Genomic DNA, 16,967 nt, shown 5'->3' with positions numbered 1-16,967 from the left:
GGGGGCGTGGCTAGGCCTCCAACTAAGGGACAGGGCTAGACGCGCCCGCCTGTGGGCGGAGCCCGCGCTCTGGTGCACAGCGGCCAGGTGCGTCACTCACGAAGTGGATTTTGCCCCGAAGAACAACATGGCTCGGAAGCGCGCGGCCGGCGGGGAGCCGCGGGGACGCCAACCGCGCAGCCAGAAGTCCAAGGGCAAGAGCAAGGCCCGGCGTGAGGAGGAGGAGGAGGGTGAGAGCGAGGCCCAGCGGGCTTAGCGGGAGACGCCGCAGCAGGGCGGAGGAGGCCGGGAGGCTGGGGTGGGAGGCCAGACGTGGAGACAGGATGCAGTTTACTGCGCGTCTTCCACGCCGCGGGGACGTGACGGCGGCCGCGGGAGCAGCTCGGCAGGCCGCGTCCGGCCCTCCGCTCTGTCCCTGTCCCTTTGTCCTCCGCACGCAGAGCGATTCCTCGGGAGCCTCGCCCGACCCAAGCTCATGCGTAGCGTTTTTCCGCTCCGGGTTGCCCAGAGGATACAGCGCAGATGCTCAGGGCTGAAAGTGGAGAAGGCAGTTATTTGGGTCCCAGGAAGGCAGACAGACGGACCAGGACGTAGAGTGATGCAGTGTGGTGACTCCCGAATGGTCACTTAAGCGGAGTCTCACCCGGAGTTCCACAGTGGGATCCCACCTGACTTCCCCACGTGAATATCGGATAGGCTTCTTATGTTTGTCACAGGCAAAGCGGAGCTCATGGTTTTCCCCTTTAAATCTATCCTTTCCTCCGTTTTTCCAGTCTCAGTACTTGTTATAAAGCAAAGCCTGCCTTTTTCTTATGTGCACACATCAGTCCATCAGCAAATCCAGTCAGTTCAGCCTCGGACTGTATCTTAAATTTGTCCACTTCATTTCCATGGCCATGGCCCCTGTCCAAGCCACCATCACCTTTCAGTTGAGTGACTGCAGTTTCCTCTTTATTGGCCTCCCAGTTCTCCATCCAGCAACCCAAATAATCTTTTTTTTCTTTTTTTAATCATGCCGTGTTCCTATTTTAAACTCTCCTTGGCTTCCCATTGCTCTTAGCTTAAAATCCAGTTGGCTTAACCTGGCCTGCAAGATGCTACATGTTTTGGCTCTTGCTACCTCTCCTGTTTCTCCTACCACTTGTTTCCTTGCCAGATACCCACCTTATTGGCCTCCTTTCTCTTCCTCAAATATGCCAAGTTATTTCTTGAGTCTTTTCCTTTGATGTTCCTTCTGCCTAGAGTGACCCCTCCTCCCACCCATGGCTTTTGTCAGGGCTAATTTCTTAGATTTCTTCAAATCTCATGTCAGACACTCCTCGAACATCCTAAGGTGGTTCTTCCCAGATACTTTCTATCATAGGACTCCAATTATTGCCCTCCCAGCCTCTTTCACGATCTGTAATGAGCTTAATTTATTTGCTTCCTTGTTGCTTGCCTATCTAGTATTTAGTCTTCATGAAAGCATGTCTTATTTTTTGCTGTATCCTGTCTTGTCCTTCTCCCACTCCTGTTACGGCATATACAGTCACCCCTTAGTATCCTTGGGAGATTAGTTCTAGGATCCCACGGATACTAAAACCCCTGATGTTCAAGTGCCTTGTATAAAATGGCCTAGTGTTTGCATGTAACCTAAGCACGTCCTCCGATATACCTTAAATCATCTCTAGATTATTTATGATACCTAATACAATATAAATGCTATGGAAATAGTTGTCATGCTGTATTTTAAAAATTTGTATTATTTTTTATTGTATTTTTCCCCCCTGAAATATATTCATCTTTGGTTGAATCTGTGGTTGTGGGGCCCATGGATTGGTAGGGCTAAGTGCTAAATAAATATTTCATTTTATTTGTTTTTTATTTTTTTCAAGACGGATTCTCACTCCGTCGCTCATGCTGGAGTGCAATGGCGTGACCTCTGCCTCTCAAGTTCAAGTGATTCTCCTGCCTCAGCCTCCTGAGTAGCTGGTATTACAGGCGCCTGCCATCATGACCGGCTAATTTTTCTATTTTAGCAGAGATGGGGTTTCGCCATGTTGGCCAGGCCGGTCTCGAGCTCCTGACCTCAGGTGGTCCATCTGCCTCGGCCTCCCAAAATGCTGGAATTACAGGCATGAGCCGCTGTGCCCAGCCAATAAGTATTTTAAATAATTGCAGAATGTGTGCTGTTGAAGGAATTTCTGGGTCTCCTGAAATAACTGGGTAGAAGATATGACTAGGTAACCAGCAAAGGCTCCTATAACACTAGATTCTGCATTTCTGTACCAATTATAAGTTCATTGTCCATTAGGAAATAGTCAGATGGTAATAATTCCTAAACTTAGGAGGTGATGTACCTCATATGTAATATTAGTTCCATTTTATTTATTCATTAACATCTTGAGGAGAATGATCCAAGATGGCTGATCGCTAACATCCCGGGATTGCAGCTCTCAGGGAAGGAGCGGAGAACTAGAGGACGCCACACTTTCAGACAAATTCTGGTTGCTCACGGAGCAGAAGATCCCCCAGTGGAGGAAACACACGGGTGGCCAGCACGACTCTTGTGGCCAGTGCAGCGGTTCCACGGGCACCTCGGCGCGGCAGCTCTCGGAGCAGAGTAAACAGGTTCGGAGGACCCACAAGGGCCCCCAGCACAACACCAGAGCCTGGCTCAGCGGCTGTGACGGCACCTTGGTGCGGCAGCGCTTGGCTCAGAGTAAACGGGACCGGTTTCCCTTCTGACCGAGGTTTGGAGCCCCGGGAAGGCAGAGTCGCCTACTACGGACACAAGAAGGAAGCCAGACAGGAGAATCCTGGGCAGAAAAGCACCATCAGTTTTAATGCTGCGGCTCTGGCCCTGGGAACTAACAACCTGTACGCCCACTCAAGAGACCTAATCTGAAAGTTGGTAAATTCAAAGACAGCAGGAGGATAAATTTACAATGACGGGAAGAAACCAGCGTAAAAAGGCTGAGAACACTCAAAATCAGAATGCCTCTTCCTCTAAAGATGATCACAGTTCCACATCAACAATGGAACAAGGCTTGATGGAGAACGAGCGCATCCTGATGACAATCACTCTTCAAGGAATGGATAATAACAAACTTCGGTGAGTTAAAAGAACACGTTGTAGCCCAATGTAAAGAAACTAGGAACTTTGAAAAAAGGTTTCATGAAATCCTATTGAGAATAGACAACTTAGAGAGGAGTATGAGTGAATTAATGGAACTGAAGAATACAATACAGGAACTCCGAGAAGTATGCACAGGTTTAAACACTCGAATTGTTCAAACAGAAGAAAGGATATCAGAGGTCAAAGTCCAACTCAATGAAATAAAACGTGAAGAAAAGATTAGAGAAAAAAGGATAAAAAGGAATGAGCAAAGTCTTCAAGAAATGTGGGACTATGTGAAAAGACCAAATCTACGTTTGATAGGTGTACCTGAATGCGACGGAGAGAATGAATCCAAGCTGGAAAATACCCTTCAGGATATTATTCAGGAAAATTTTCCTAAACTAGCAAAGCAGGTCAACATTCAACCCCAGGTAATACAGAGAACACCACAAAGATATTCCTCAAGAAGAGCAACCCCAAGGCACATAATCGTTAGATTCACCAGGGTTGAAACGAAGGAGAAAATACTAAGGGCAGCCAGAGAGAAAGGTCATGTTACCCACAAAGGCAAGCCCATCAGACTTACAGCAGATCTCTCAGCAGAAACTCTACAAGCCAGAAGAGAGTGGGGGCCAATATTCAACATCCTCAAAGAACAGAACTTTCAGCCCAGAATTTCATATCCAGCCAAACTAAGCTTCACAACTGAAGGAAAAATAAAATCTTTTATGAACAAGCAAGAACTCAGAGATTTTATTACCACCAGGCCTGCTTTACAAGAGCTTCTGAAAGAAGCATTACACACAGAAAGAAACAACCAGTATTAGCCTTTCTAAAAATACACCAAAAAGTAAAGAGCACCCATATAAAGAAGAATTTACACCAACGAATGGATAAAACAGCCAGTCAACATCAAATGGCAGTAACCCTAAATTTAAATTGACTAAATCCCCCAATCAAAAGACACAGCCAAAACCCAATGGCATGTTACATCCAGACCTGTTTCACATGCAAGGATACACAAAGACTCAAAACAAAGGGATGGAAAAAGATTTACCAACCAAATAGAGAGCAAAAATAAATAATAAATAAATAAAAAGCAGGAGTTGCAAATCTCGTATCGGATAAAATAGATTTTAAAGCAACAAAGATACAGTGGTAAAAGGATCAATGCAACAACAAGAGCTAACGATCCTAACACCCAGATACATAGAGACTTAGACTCAATGAGACAGAAAATTAATAAGGATATCAAGGACTCGAACTCAGATCCGGAACAAGTAAACTTAATAAATATTTATAGAGCTCTCCACTTCAAATACACAAAATATACATTCTTGTCAATACCACATCACACCTACCCATAAGTTTAAATGAAACATTGATTGGCCATTAATAATGCCCAATTTTTTTCAAAATAAAGCAATATTTCCATTTACTCTCCCTCTTTCTCTTCCTCTTTCTTCCTCTCCTTATTTTTTTTTTTCTTTCCTTCTCTCAAAAAAAAAAAAAGAAATCAACTTGTAAACCTCTAGATCCAGGTTGGCAATGTCTCTCTCATTGCTTGATTTCCTTCCTTCCCTTCCCTCCCTCCCTCCCCGCTTCCTCCCTTCCTGCCTTCCTCCCCGCCCCCCCCCAAAAAAAAAATAACATCTTGAGTACTATGTGCTGTACATGAATGAGGTGACATGGGCGATAAACATCTTGGAGGATCCTAGAGTAGTGTTGACATGACATTTGCGTGTAAAATATTCAAGGCAGAATGTGTTGAATATTGTGGAAGAAGGTACAAGGCTTTGTAGCTTCCAAAGGAATAATCAAGTTTGACTGCAGTGACTAGGGAACGCTCCCTCAAGTTGTTTGATCTGTGATGTAAGGGATGGTTGCTATTTTAGCAAGGGGTCACAAAAAGAGGTTGGTATTCTAGTCAGAATGTATTTTGGATATATATTAAAACCTTTAAATTAAAATTAAAACCTAAAACTAAAATATAAAGGTTTTAATCTGATGGAAATGCTATCTGCATTCTTCCCAGCTCAGCACTTCACCTGGGTTCCAGCTTGGTAGAACTTCAATACTTAGTTATATGCATTTGGGTGAATTATTTTGGATAAATATTTTAGCCCTTCTGAACTTCGTCTGTGAACTGTAATAATTGTCTTGCAGAGCTGTATGTGCTGTCCCATGTTAGGTAATTAGTTGGGCTAGCTCGTGTGTCATTCGCCCTAAACAGAGGTAAGGGTGCACCCAAGCTTACTCTGCTAGCCAGAGGAGCTAGCAGTCAGTTCCCAAGGCAACTTCTGGGATCTCCAGAGTTACAACCTTTGCTGTGGTTCAGTGGGGAAGCATAGACTTAGCAAGTGTGGTTTGGGCTGCAGGTGACACTAATTTTGTGACTATCAGTGTAGTTTCTAACACTGTAGGTTTTAAAAGCACCCCTGTGCATGCAAATGAAGATGATACTTGGCTGCTTTTGACAAATAGGAAAAAAGAAAACAGGCTTCCACGTGATTTCCTTTGTGTGACTAAAGCACCTCTGGTTTCTTTGCATTTCTTCTCTGTGTTAATGCATTCAGTGATAACCATTAATTCCTTTAACAGCTGTTTACTGAGTGCCTACTATTTTCACGCACTGTTCCAGGTACTGGAATAGTAGTGAACAAGACATGTGAGTCACCTGCTCTCATGATTATAACCTGTGGGGAGGGGTAGGTAGAGAAGATAATAACAAGTTAAAAAAAACCAGATTCACATGATGATAAGAGCTATCACCCTGTGCTAAGGCTGCTGTGATAAAACTTATTTGGATACATAGCAGAAAATGCATCTATAGATGGAAAGAAAAACTCTCAAACTCATATGGGGCTGGGAAAGAGGCAGTTAAATGGGAGTCTGTCAGGGAAGGCCTCTGTAAGGAGGTGGCATTTTATGGCAGTTACTGAGTGTAATTTTGAGTCATTTATAGGAATTTCTGGGGAAGAGTTCTAGGCAGAGAAGACTGTGTGTTTAGACTCTTAGGAGGGAATGAACTTGACTAGTTGGCTGGACACAGTGAGTGAGGGGTTGGGTAGGAGAGGTGGGCAAAGGCCTGAGCTTGGATAGCAAGCTAAGGAGCTGGAATTTTATTCTGAGAGCTATGAGTTGCTGCTGGAAGGTTTACTCAGGTGTTCTTATTAAATCCCAGTAGATGGGCAAGCAGACCACAGTGGTAATACCTGCCCTACTGAGAGAACGCTGAGCTCACGGAGACTGCTTAGGCATATTAGATAACTCAAGATTTTGGAGAGTCCTAGAAAAGAGTCTCTAGATGCTTAGGGACTAAAAAATAGCAAAGAATAGAAAGTCACCCATATTTCTGCTGTCCAGAAATAGCCACCATTAAATAATGGTCTGTTTCCTTCTAGTCTGTATTTTTTACATGGCAGAAAGCATATTGTAAAGTCAACTTTGCATGATTAACATGAGATCATACATCATTTTCCTTTACCTTAAAGGATGACTTAATTATATTTTGTTGTGTGGCTCCGCCATAAGTTACTTAACAGTTGTCTCATGGTTGGACATTGAGATTATTGCTAGATGCTTTTGAATACTATGAACATCCTTTTGATTCAGAGTTTTTTGTTTGCTTTTTCCCCCTTTCCCTTTTAACTTATCTACCTTTCTCTTCAAACACCAAAATAAAACCTGTGCCTTTGAACCACCCAGAAGGGTTTGGTGATGCCTCTGAAGTATTCTCCTACCTGCATTTTTTTAGATTAGTAGAAATTGAAGTATTTAGCATCTTTGCCTATTACTAGAGGGCCAAAGACCATTGTAAGATCCAGAAATCTTGATTTTAGGGGCACCCTTCTCAAACTGTCAAATCTTAAGCTTTTTGCAGCCTCTGGCCTTGGAATAGGCAGTCTGTGCTCAGATTTGAAAAAACTAATTTTGAAATATTTTGTACTTCAAAAATTTTCCTTATTTTTTGGTTTCCATTAACATGTTTAAAAATGGGAATGCATAAATTCCTTTTTTATAAAACATTTAAAGAAACAATGGACTTATTGATTTGTCTAGCATTAAAACAAATGCTATTATATGAACTTTATTAAGATTTAATCATGGCTTCATTTAGATCAGAAGGGAGTCTTTTTTTTTCCCTCATGCAAAAGTATAATCTTGTGGAATATAAATACCTGTCCAGAGAATTAGCAAGACAAACAAAAGACTGTATTATTAAATAATTTGATATTTTAGGTTAATACTGCAGTCCCTTTTGGGGGACTCAATAAAAGGTATTTTTGTTTTGTAAAATTAATTGAAGCAGAGTCATGCAAAGACAAAAGATTTATTTCAGATTCAAGATGATTTGTGTGAATATATTTGCAAAATAGAAAACTGTCCTTCCCTGCCATATTGCTACATATTAAAACTAATCTATTGATATATGTAAACAAACCATACTTTTCGATACCCAATTTGACTAAAACCAGCAACTTATGCATTTTTAATTTCCTTTTAACAAAAAATTATTTTAAGAAAATACTTTTGAATTATTGCTGTTTTTTTCCAACTGTAACTTGCTAAGGTGGTTGGTATATGAGTGCCATTTGGGTTGGATTGGAAAGGTTTCAGAGCAGTATGTTACGAGCAGTTTGAAGGATGGCAGAGATGTGATTAAAAGTAATGGTTTTGTGGTGGAACTCGGATGTTTATGAACTTAACATTTTTTTTAAGAGGAGTACATTATCCCTAAGACAAATAATTAGTCTTGGCAGATAATAAATAAATAGGGTGCTAATGAATGGATTTTGTATTTTCCTGGCTGGAGGTTAGCTGACATTTCAGAGCTGGAAGTTAGGTTTTATTTGAGTCCTATGGTGTTTTCTGTAGTTGTAGGAGAAAAGTGCTAATAAAGGAGAATAGACTAGCCGCAGGTGGGAAGAGGCTGAGAGCTAGTTGCTGACCAGACATGATGACAAACAGGTGATGGAGATGGAGTTTGGAAACAGGTCATAGAGCCTTTTGATGCCGCTGCCCATAAGCTGCACTGCCTCCACCTTTCCTTCCACCCCTCACCTCTTGTTCTGTTTGATCACCTAGATGCCTTTGAAGATGAGAAACCCCCAAAGAAGAGCCTTCTCTCCGAAAGGGAGAAGGGAAAGAGGAAGAGAGGCTGCAGTGATCCTGGGGTTTCAGCAGATGGTCCAGCAAAAAAGAAAGTGGCCAAGGTGACTGTTAAATCTGAAAACCTCAAGGTTATAAAGGATGAAGCCCTCGGCGATGGGGATGATGTTAGGTGAGATGCCTACAAAGCTTTGTCTTGGGTCCTGATTGTTCCCATCGGAGAGTTGTGAATAATGAAAACCTGTATTCTTACTTTTCACTGGGGTACATGGAAGATTGGATCTTTAAACTCTTTTAGGTACAACTCAGACCAGTAAGAGCTGGAAACTTTTCAGATAAGAACAGTGACAGCATGCAGAAGTGATTTATTCATGCTTCCACAGCCAGACAGTGGCAAAAGCAGCAGAACCCAGGTCTTCCGACTCTGGTCCAGTGCTCTTTCTACTACACAAAAATATTAGATACATACGAAATATTTACCTGCCATTCCAGCTTTATCCCATACAACTGTCCTCAAGCACACTCTTCTCCAGCCCACCTGGGCTTCTCGTCGTTAACTGAACACATTCTCGTACTTTCTACACCTGCATTGTGCTCATGGTATTCCCTCTACCTGGAGTACTTGCTGCCTTCCATATTGAAGATGCAGATCTGAAACCACCTACTCTAGAGGCTTCACTGATTCTTCCCTCTTCTCTCCTCTGATTTCCTGTGGCACTTCTGGGGAGTGTAATATGTCTGCCAATTATTGTTATACCACATACCCAGGCTTACTACCCTGTCACCTCTCAGAGGGCTGGAACCATGTGGGGTTCAAAAGGCCCTGTAGCATCGATTATAGGGCCTTTTATTTGGCAGAAGCTGAACAAATATTTTTGCAATGAATGAACATTTATGTTAATGGATTGTGAACAATGAATATGAGCCCAGGGAACACTTGAGTATCTGCCTCCTAAGAAAGTTGAGGGGTGGGGAGAAGAGGAAGAACAGAGGGGTAGTTGTTTCTTTGCTTCATAAACAAATCCTCACTCACTGTTTAGCCAGCTGTTTACCTATGTTGTTATCTACTTAGTATCGGCTTTTCCAGCAGTCTCTAGTCCTGGCACGGGAGAGTAGTCCAGTAGAGGGCACAGGAAGGGACAGGCGACAGCATGCTGATTTTCCAACATGGTTCATCACTTCTCTTTTCCCCTGGACATTTCTTTTCTTTACTTTTTTGAGACAGAGTCTCGCTCTGTCACTGTGGCTGGAGTGTAGTGACACAGTCTTGGTTAATTGCAACCTCCGCCTCTCCCAGGTTCAAGTGATTCTCCTGCCTTAGTCTCCTGAGTAGCCGGGACTACAGGCGCCCGACACCATTCCAGCTAATTTTTATATTTTTAATAGAGATAGAGTTCCACCATAGGTTGGTGTCAAACTCCTGACCTCGGGTGATCTACCCATTTCAGCCTCCCAAAGTGCTGAGATTACAGGCATGAGCCACTGTACCGGCCTTCCCTAGACTTTTCTGAAGAATGCCTCTGTGCTTACTGCTTTCCAGTTGCCTCCCCTCACTACTTGAGTTCTATCTCCAGAGACATATACATGGAGATAGGCCACAATACTGCCAAGGAAAGCTCTGGGTCTCCCAATTTCCCTCTCCCCTGAGCATTGACTGTGGTCATTTCTGCTGTGTTCATTCTGAGGGAAATTTTTATTACTGTGGTGTTGAGAGAAAGTCGTACCCTAAAAAAGAGTGGATTATTATAGCTCAAGACTGATTATTTTATTATGCCAAAATCCTAGATAATATTCTCACTTGGTACCAGTTGCCAAAGTTTACACAAGTTAAAAGTAGCTGACTCTGGACACATTTTATGTATGAATATGCAGAAGTCTATTACATGTTAGCAAGTACTTAGTCTTGAGCCATTGTTTAGCAGCTACTTATCTATGTTGTTATCTACTTAGCTAGCTTGCTGTCTGTGTCTCTTGTTATTTATGACTTACCTATATGTAGTCACATCCCCGCTACAAACCGTAGTTTCCTTACATTATATTTCTTAAAGATGGAAAAGAAATCTGAGCTGGCTTATAATTTATAAGTAAACGTAAATTTTATTCTCTTCTTTCTAGCCTCCAGCTGCACATATATCACATAGATATCACAGTTCTGGAACTCATGTTATTATTTTGGTGTCTTCTAGCTTTTCCTTGTTATGTCCAGGCTTAGCTATGTTTTCTTTCACACAGATCTCCATTGTAGGGTTTTTGACAGCACATCTGGTATTAATTAGACAGATGATCAGAGCACATCTCTTTTTTTTTTTTTTTTTTTTTTTTTTTTTGAGACGGAGTTTCGTTCTTGTTACCCAGTCTGGAGTGCAATGGCGCGATCTCAGCTCACTGCAACCTCCGCCTCCTGGGTTCAGGCAATTCTCCTGCCTCAGCCTCCTGAGTAGCTGGGATTACTGGTACGCGCCACCATGCCCAGCTAAATTTTTGTATTTTTAGTAGAGGTGGGGTTTCACCATGTTGACCAGGATGGTCTCGATCTCTTGACCTCGTGATCCACCCGCCTCGGCCTCCCAAAGTGCTGGGATTACAGGTGTGAGCCACCGTGCCCGGCCCCAGAGCACATCTTGATGAGATTTTGAGACATAAGTTGTTAGAGAACGTGATGGTCAGAGCTTACTAATCATCTTTAAATAATTGCAACAGATTCTCAATAAATAGGAGGACCTTAAAAAAATTCCATTTAGCTTGAATGGAACACTAGGATGTCTGAGCCTTCTTCATCTTCCTTCCTGTGGTCTTTACACAGGGACTTTCCAAGTGACCTCAAAAAGGCACATCATCCAAAGAGAGGGGCTACCGTGAATGAAGACAGCAATGAGGAAGAGGAAGAAAGTGAAGATGACTGGGAAGAGGTGGAAGGTAAGACATCTTTCTTTGTTTTCAGAACTGTTTGGTTCTGTTTGTGTTGTTTGTTTGATTCTGGTTGGAGTCAAATCACAAATTGCAATCCCGTTGTCTTTTGAGGAACCTAGACCACAGGTAAGGTTGGACTAGGGACTTGATTTGATGTATGGAAAAACTCATGACGAAGTTACCAAAAAAGGCTCTTCCTCTGGTGACTGTCAATGCAGTAGGTATAAATGGAGAGGCAGCACTATTTAAGAGAAGGAGCACAGGCTTTGAAAGTAGTTAGACCTGGATTCAGCACTCAACTTTGCCCCTTAGGAAGCAGTGTGAGTGAGTAATTTAATCCCGAGCAAGTAACTTCACCTCTCTAAACTGAGTTTTCTCATTGGTACCTTTCTGTAAACACTGAATGTCGAGTGTGAGCCATTCACAATCTAGTCTGTAGGATTATTGTGGGGAAAAGAACATTTGCGAATGGAATGGAGCCTGTCGTATCATATACTCACAGTAAATATCAGCTAGTGTTACCACTCCTGATGCCTTCTGTCTGGTCTGACTTTTCCTCACCTTTTTATGTTGAAATGTTCAAATTTATCAAACAAGTGAAAAATGTAATACATGTACTCTTCACCTAGGTTCATTAACATTTTGTCACATTGATTGTATGTTTCTCTCTATAAATATTCACTGTGGAACCATTTGAAAATAAGTTGTAGATATCCTGATATTCCACTGCTGAATACTTCAGCATGCATTTCCTAATAATCACATATTCTCTTGCATGACAGAATGACCTCATCACACCTAAGAAATTGAAAAACAAGTCCCCAGTTGTTATAAAAACATTCTTTATAACTGTTTCTTTTGCCACAGCAAGATCCAACCAAGCCTTGTATTTGGTGCTTATGTCTCTTTTGTCTCTTCATGTAGAGCTGTAGCTCCCACCTACCACCTTGTTTTGCTTTTCATAGCATTGCCTTTTTTGAACAGTCCTAGTCTTCTTGTTTTTTAGACTGTCTCATGTTCTGGTTTTGTCTGATAAACAGTCACACATCTCATGGTGTTGTTAAAATTGTCTCAATATCCTCTGTATTTCTTGTAAACTAAGTCCAAAGGCATGATTTCGTTTTGATTAAAGTTTTTTTTTTCTAAGACTCCTTCATAGGTGATGCTTTAAACTTTATGCCACATTGATTAAGTCACCTCTAAAGTCATGTTGTTCCTCTACTAGTCATGCTACCTTTAAGCTATACCATCATGTCCTTTTGACATGGCCTCATTAGTCTTTGAGAACATTTTTGTTCAGCTTACATTTTTCTTGGCTCTAGACTTAAAACTAGCCTTTTTTTCTTCCAAGAAGCTGTGGTTTATTTTAATAAGGATTTATATATAGAGACCAAGATCTGGCATTAGTTGTGTTCTTTAAAGGTAAGGTGTCATGGCTTCTAGGCCCAGAGCCTCTTTTAGGAAACTTTCACTAATGAAGTTTTCAATTAGATCTAGTTCAACAAGTTCAGTCCTTTTCAGCTACTGTATACAAGCAATGTAGGGGGTGAAGAGAGGAAAAAGATACACTTCTTGTCACTTGCAAGTTTATGATTGAGAATGAAAGATGAACACCTAAGTCATGACACTATGCAAAGCAAATTGTGCTAAGTGTTACTATAGTAATACAGAGAAAAAGAGATGATTCTCATTTGTTTTTTTTTTTTTAAAGAGTTTTAAGTATAAACATACATGCATGAGTGTCAGTTTTTTGATAGAGCGATCTGTGTCTGGTTCAACCTAGTATCTCTGTGCTTTAGGGCCTCACCTAAAGACTTCCTGTGTTGTGTGGGTTAAATGAGACACATGGATATAGAACACTCAGCACAGTGCCTGGCACGTGGGAGGACTCAGAGCAGGGCATGCCTAGGGGTCTCCATGGGCTGTCTCTCTCACATCCATGCCTCATTTCCTCTTTCCTAGCAGAACCTTTACTTTCTTCAGTACAGTAGCTATTATTGTTGTTATTACTATTACTGATTTTTTTAAATGCTTGTTCATAGAACTTAGTGAGCCTATGCTGGGTGACGGGAAGGAAAGCACAGCCTTCTCTCCATCTCTTCTGCCTGTGAAGCCAGTGGAGATAGAGATCGAAACACCAGAGCAGGCGAAGACAAGAGAAAGAAGGTAAGCTTAGGCCCTTGCTTCTTGGCTCCTGTCATGTGTAGCAGGCAACAGCTGCTGCTTAGGGGGACTTTGAGAAACTTGGAGGGGACCAGGACTTACTATCAAAGTGGTCAAGAACCTTGGGCGGGAACCTGATTTACCTTTAGGTAATGAGACCTTTAGGTAATGGGCAGGGGATGAGGAGAGGAAACTCCTGTGTGCCAAGGATTGAGCAGGTCATTCATTATCTAATCCTTAGACCAGTGTTATGAATGAGGGGCCAGAGGCTCAGTCACATAAAGTAATGTTTCAAGAGTCACTCAGCCAGTAATGGAAGAGCTGAGACCTAATCCTTCTCATTGACTCGGCATTCACGCTTTCCCCACCTTGCCATGCTGCAGGACTTGAGGCAGTGCCCGCCATGGTAGGGAGCCCCTATCCCTCCCAGCATCCCAAGCTCTGCAGCTTCTGACGGCTTGAGAATATGGAGCACAACACCTGGTAGTTAATGGATTAATGAATTCCACTTGGTGATGAGCACATTATGATGCACAGAAGAGGGAGGTAATATAAATCAAGAAGTGTCAAGTTGTCGTGAAGATTCATGAAAGAGGTTTTACACTAGAGCAGTGTCATGTAAATGACTGTATGTTAATTTAACCTTGATAAAGGTAGTGGTTGCTAAGGAGGGAGTCAGTAGTTGGAAGAGTTGGACAGCCAGAGAAGAATTCTTGAAGAAGTGAGCTTTGAGGCATGTGGGTGAGGTGTGATCTGCTGCTGGTTGAGAGGAGGGTCGTCTGGGTAGAGAATGTCCCAGGCTAAGGTTTGTGGGTGACAGGGAGCAGAAGAGCCTGCAGGAAATAGCTGGCTTGCAGATGGTCTTCAGTAGCACAGCCTTGTGTAGAGAAACAGGGAGTGATTCAGTGTCATCTGAGGAGAAGGAATTGCCTGGGGGAGTGGGGTCTGGTTTGAATTTCCCACTTCATTCCCAGATGTTTCACTATGTGTTGCAGCGAAAAGATAAAAATGGAGTTTGAGACTTATCTTCGGAGGGCGATGAAACGTTTCAATAAAGAGGTCCACGAGGACACACATAAGGTAAGGTAAGGGCTAGGAGTGGTGGGGAAGGGACAGTGTTTCTCATGGGTAGAAAGAGCTTGTGTTCACTGAGGCTTTATTTCTGGCTTTGCTGTGGCCTTGGCAAGTTTCTTACTCTCTCTGAGCCTTTGTGTCCTCATCTGGGAAGTGGGGATAGTAATAGAGTCTGCCTTGGTCGGTGGTTGTGTATTATAGGTAAAGTAACTTGCAGCACAATGCCTGGCATGCAGCGGAGGCTAAATAACAGGTACTTGCCTTCCATCTCTCCTTTCATCCATTTAATATCATTAGTTCTAATCCCAGCTGCAGGCACTGGCTTTTGACTTTAGCTGATAGTTATTGAATACCTACACACCTAGCAAGGAGCTTGGCATGGTGGGGATAGAGACTCGGATAAAGCTTATTTCCTGCAGTTAAGGAGTATGATCTCTAGATGGATTTCCAAACAGAGAAACTCAAGACTGCCTGGAACAGTGGGAGAGATCGGTATGGCTCTGTGGAGCTATGGAAGGCTTTATGTAGGAGAAAGGATTAGAGCCGAGTCAAGAAGAAAGAGTTGAAGACTATCGAAGTTGTGGAGGGACGGTGAGACGCCTAGCTTACCTGCATGTGTGTGGAGTGTGTAGGTGATGGGGAGTTCAATTTCCCTCTGATGGATGGTGGGCTGCCAGAGACGATTAGTAATGGGATGGGGGCAATGCTTTGTGTGCAGCTGCTGCAGAAATCTAGAGGTACGAGGACGGTAATAAGGTTAGAGAGGGGCTGCCCCCCCAACCCCGTCAGGCCTAGGGCACGAAATGGGATAGCTATGTGTGCCTTTCACCTCTTGGTGGGTGCTGGAGATGAAAGAAAGGGAAGATGACTCCCAGGTTTGAAGCCCGGTGAGGGGAGAGAGGCAGCACTATTGATGAAAATCGGGAGACTGTCACTGGGGGAGGAGGAAGCCAATATTGAAGGGAAAATGATGCAAAGCTGTGTGAGGAAGGAGGGTAACAGGCCACATAATCATTTCAGTAGGTGGATGAAGCGTGGAGTTTGGGATCAGAGGAGGGGCGGAGATGTGGAGCCTGTGACAGAGAAGATGGGGCTCAAACACACAGAGGTGGCGAGAGCAGCCCAGTGAGCAGTATCCTGCCCCTGGCTTCCACAGGTCCCAGCAGTCTCCCAGCTCCGCCCTATTTGCCTTGCCTTCTGATCTCGGGGAGCAAACCCCAGACATGGCAGCTTTCCATCCAGAAATATTTCAGTATGTATCTCTAAAAGACAAGACCTCTTGGAAAACAAAGCAGTTTGTATTTTGAAACATTGAGTTTTGATGATTCCTTTGAAGGAGTGAGTATACGTAGAGAAGAAGAGAGGGTGAAAGACAGGCTTGGGAAGTGGCCAATATTAGTATTTTCACTTTCTTATACTTAGAAATGGCAATACATATTTCTTGCTCAGAGGATGTCTTGACTTTGGCAGCAAAAATTCTCCTGGTCTCTGGCCTTCCTTCCATGCTACCCCTTCCTCCTCTCCTCTTCACAGGTTCATCTTCTCTGCCTGCTAGCAAATGGCTTCTATCGAAATAACATCTGCAGCCAGCCAGATTTGCATGCTATTGGCCTCTCCATCGTCCCATCCCGCTTTACCAGAGTGTTGCCTCGAGATGTGGACACCTACTACCTCTCAAACCTGGTGAAGTGGTAAGGCCCTCTGCCTGTCCTGCAGAGCTGGCGAGTGTAGGATTTGTGTTTCTCTCAGAGGCTGGGTTCAGGTCACTTCCACAAGCCTGAAGTGGTAACTGTGTATCAGGGGGTGGGCATGGCATTGAAGATAGAGAAATGCTAGGCATGATCCTGCCCTGGTAGAGCTCCTAGACTGGTGAGGAGATAGCAGGGTGACATGAGGAGTGCCCTGGAAGGAGTGTTCTGGGGACTGCAGGCTCACAGAGCAGGGGCGCTTGTCTCAGCTGGGAGATGTGGGAAGGCTCCCCAAGGAGGTAAAGTCTGAGCTGGGTCTGCAGTGATAATAGGAGTTAGCCAGACAGGCTGGAGAAAGTAGGACAGAGGCAGGCGGGTCTCATGATTCACTCCCTCTTTCGATTTTCTTGGCTGTAAAAGAATGAAAATTCCCCTTTGCCCTGACCTCTGACACAGGGAATGCCTGCTTTCTCTCCAGGTTCACTGGAACATTTACAGTTAATGCAGATCTTTCAGCCTGTGAGCAAGATAACCTGCAGACCACATTGGAAAGGAGATTTGCTATTTACTCTGCTCGAGATGATGAGGAATTGGTCCATGTAAGTGATTCTTCTTGGAGCACTGTTTTTTATCAGTACTGTTAACTAATGATGATGGCAGTCATGTGCCAGATGCCATTCCAGGTGTGTTATCGACAATACCTTATTCAGTCCTCATAATGACCTTGATAGCTGCTGAAGCTCAGAATAGCTACAGGATGCCCCTAAGGTCTTTTTCATAGTGAGCCTGAGAATCGAGTTTGAGATTGAAGTCTGAGTGGAAGGTCTACATTCTTTCCTATCACCTAGAGTCCTGGACTACAAAAGAGCCCATAATTTTTGGTCATATGTGCTAGAAATATTTCCATTAATTATTCCAAT

The 16,967-nt window shown here is 43.2% G+C and overlaps 1 protein-coding gene across 2 annotated transcripts in view; it reads left to right on the top strand.

The window, feature by feature from the left end:
• Nucleotides 1-51: 51 nt before the first annotated feature.
• Nucleotides 52-16,967, top strand: part of XPC (XPC complex subunit, DNA damage recognition and repair factor) — a 34,660-nt gene continuing 17,744 nt past the window's right edge. Inside the window, exons 1-7 of one of the 2 annotated variants that reach the window (XM_035273733.3) lie at nt 52-212; nt 8,189-8,384; nt 11,016-11,128; nt 13,165-13,288; nt 14,281-14,365; nt 15,893-16,050; nt 16,526-16,646. In XM_035273733.3, coding sequence (XP_035129624.1) covers nt 128-212; nt 8,189-8,384; nt 11,016-11,128; nt 13,165-13,288; nt 14,281-14,365; nt 15,893-16,050; nt 16,526-16,646 — 882 coding nt within the window. In that variant the 5' untranslated portion in view covers nt 52-127. Of the gene's footprint in view, nt 231-8,188; nt 8,385-11,015; nt 11,129-13,164; nt 13,289-14,280; nt 14,366-15,892; nt 16,051-16,525; nt 16,647-16,967 lie in introns of both variants that reach the window. The other variant, XM_002758651.6, reaches the window with a different exon arrangement.

The sequence above is a fragment of the Callithrix jacchus genome, chromosome 15 (genome assembly GCF_049354715.1).
Source record: "Callithrix jacchus isolate 240 chromosome 15, calJac240_pri, whole genome shotgun sequence".
NCBI lineage: Eukaryota > Metazoa > Chordata > Mammalia > Primates > Cebidae > Callithrix > Callithrix jacchus.
Note: the sequence above shows the minus strand (reverse complement) of the source record. Positions and strands in the feature narration are given on the sequence as shown.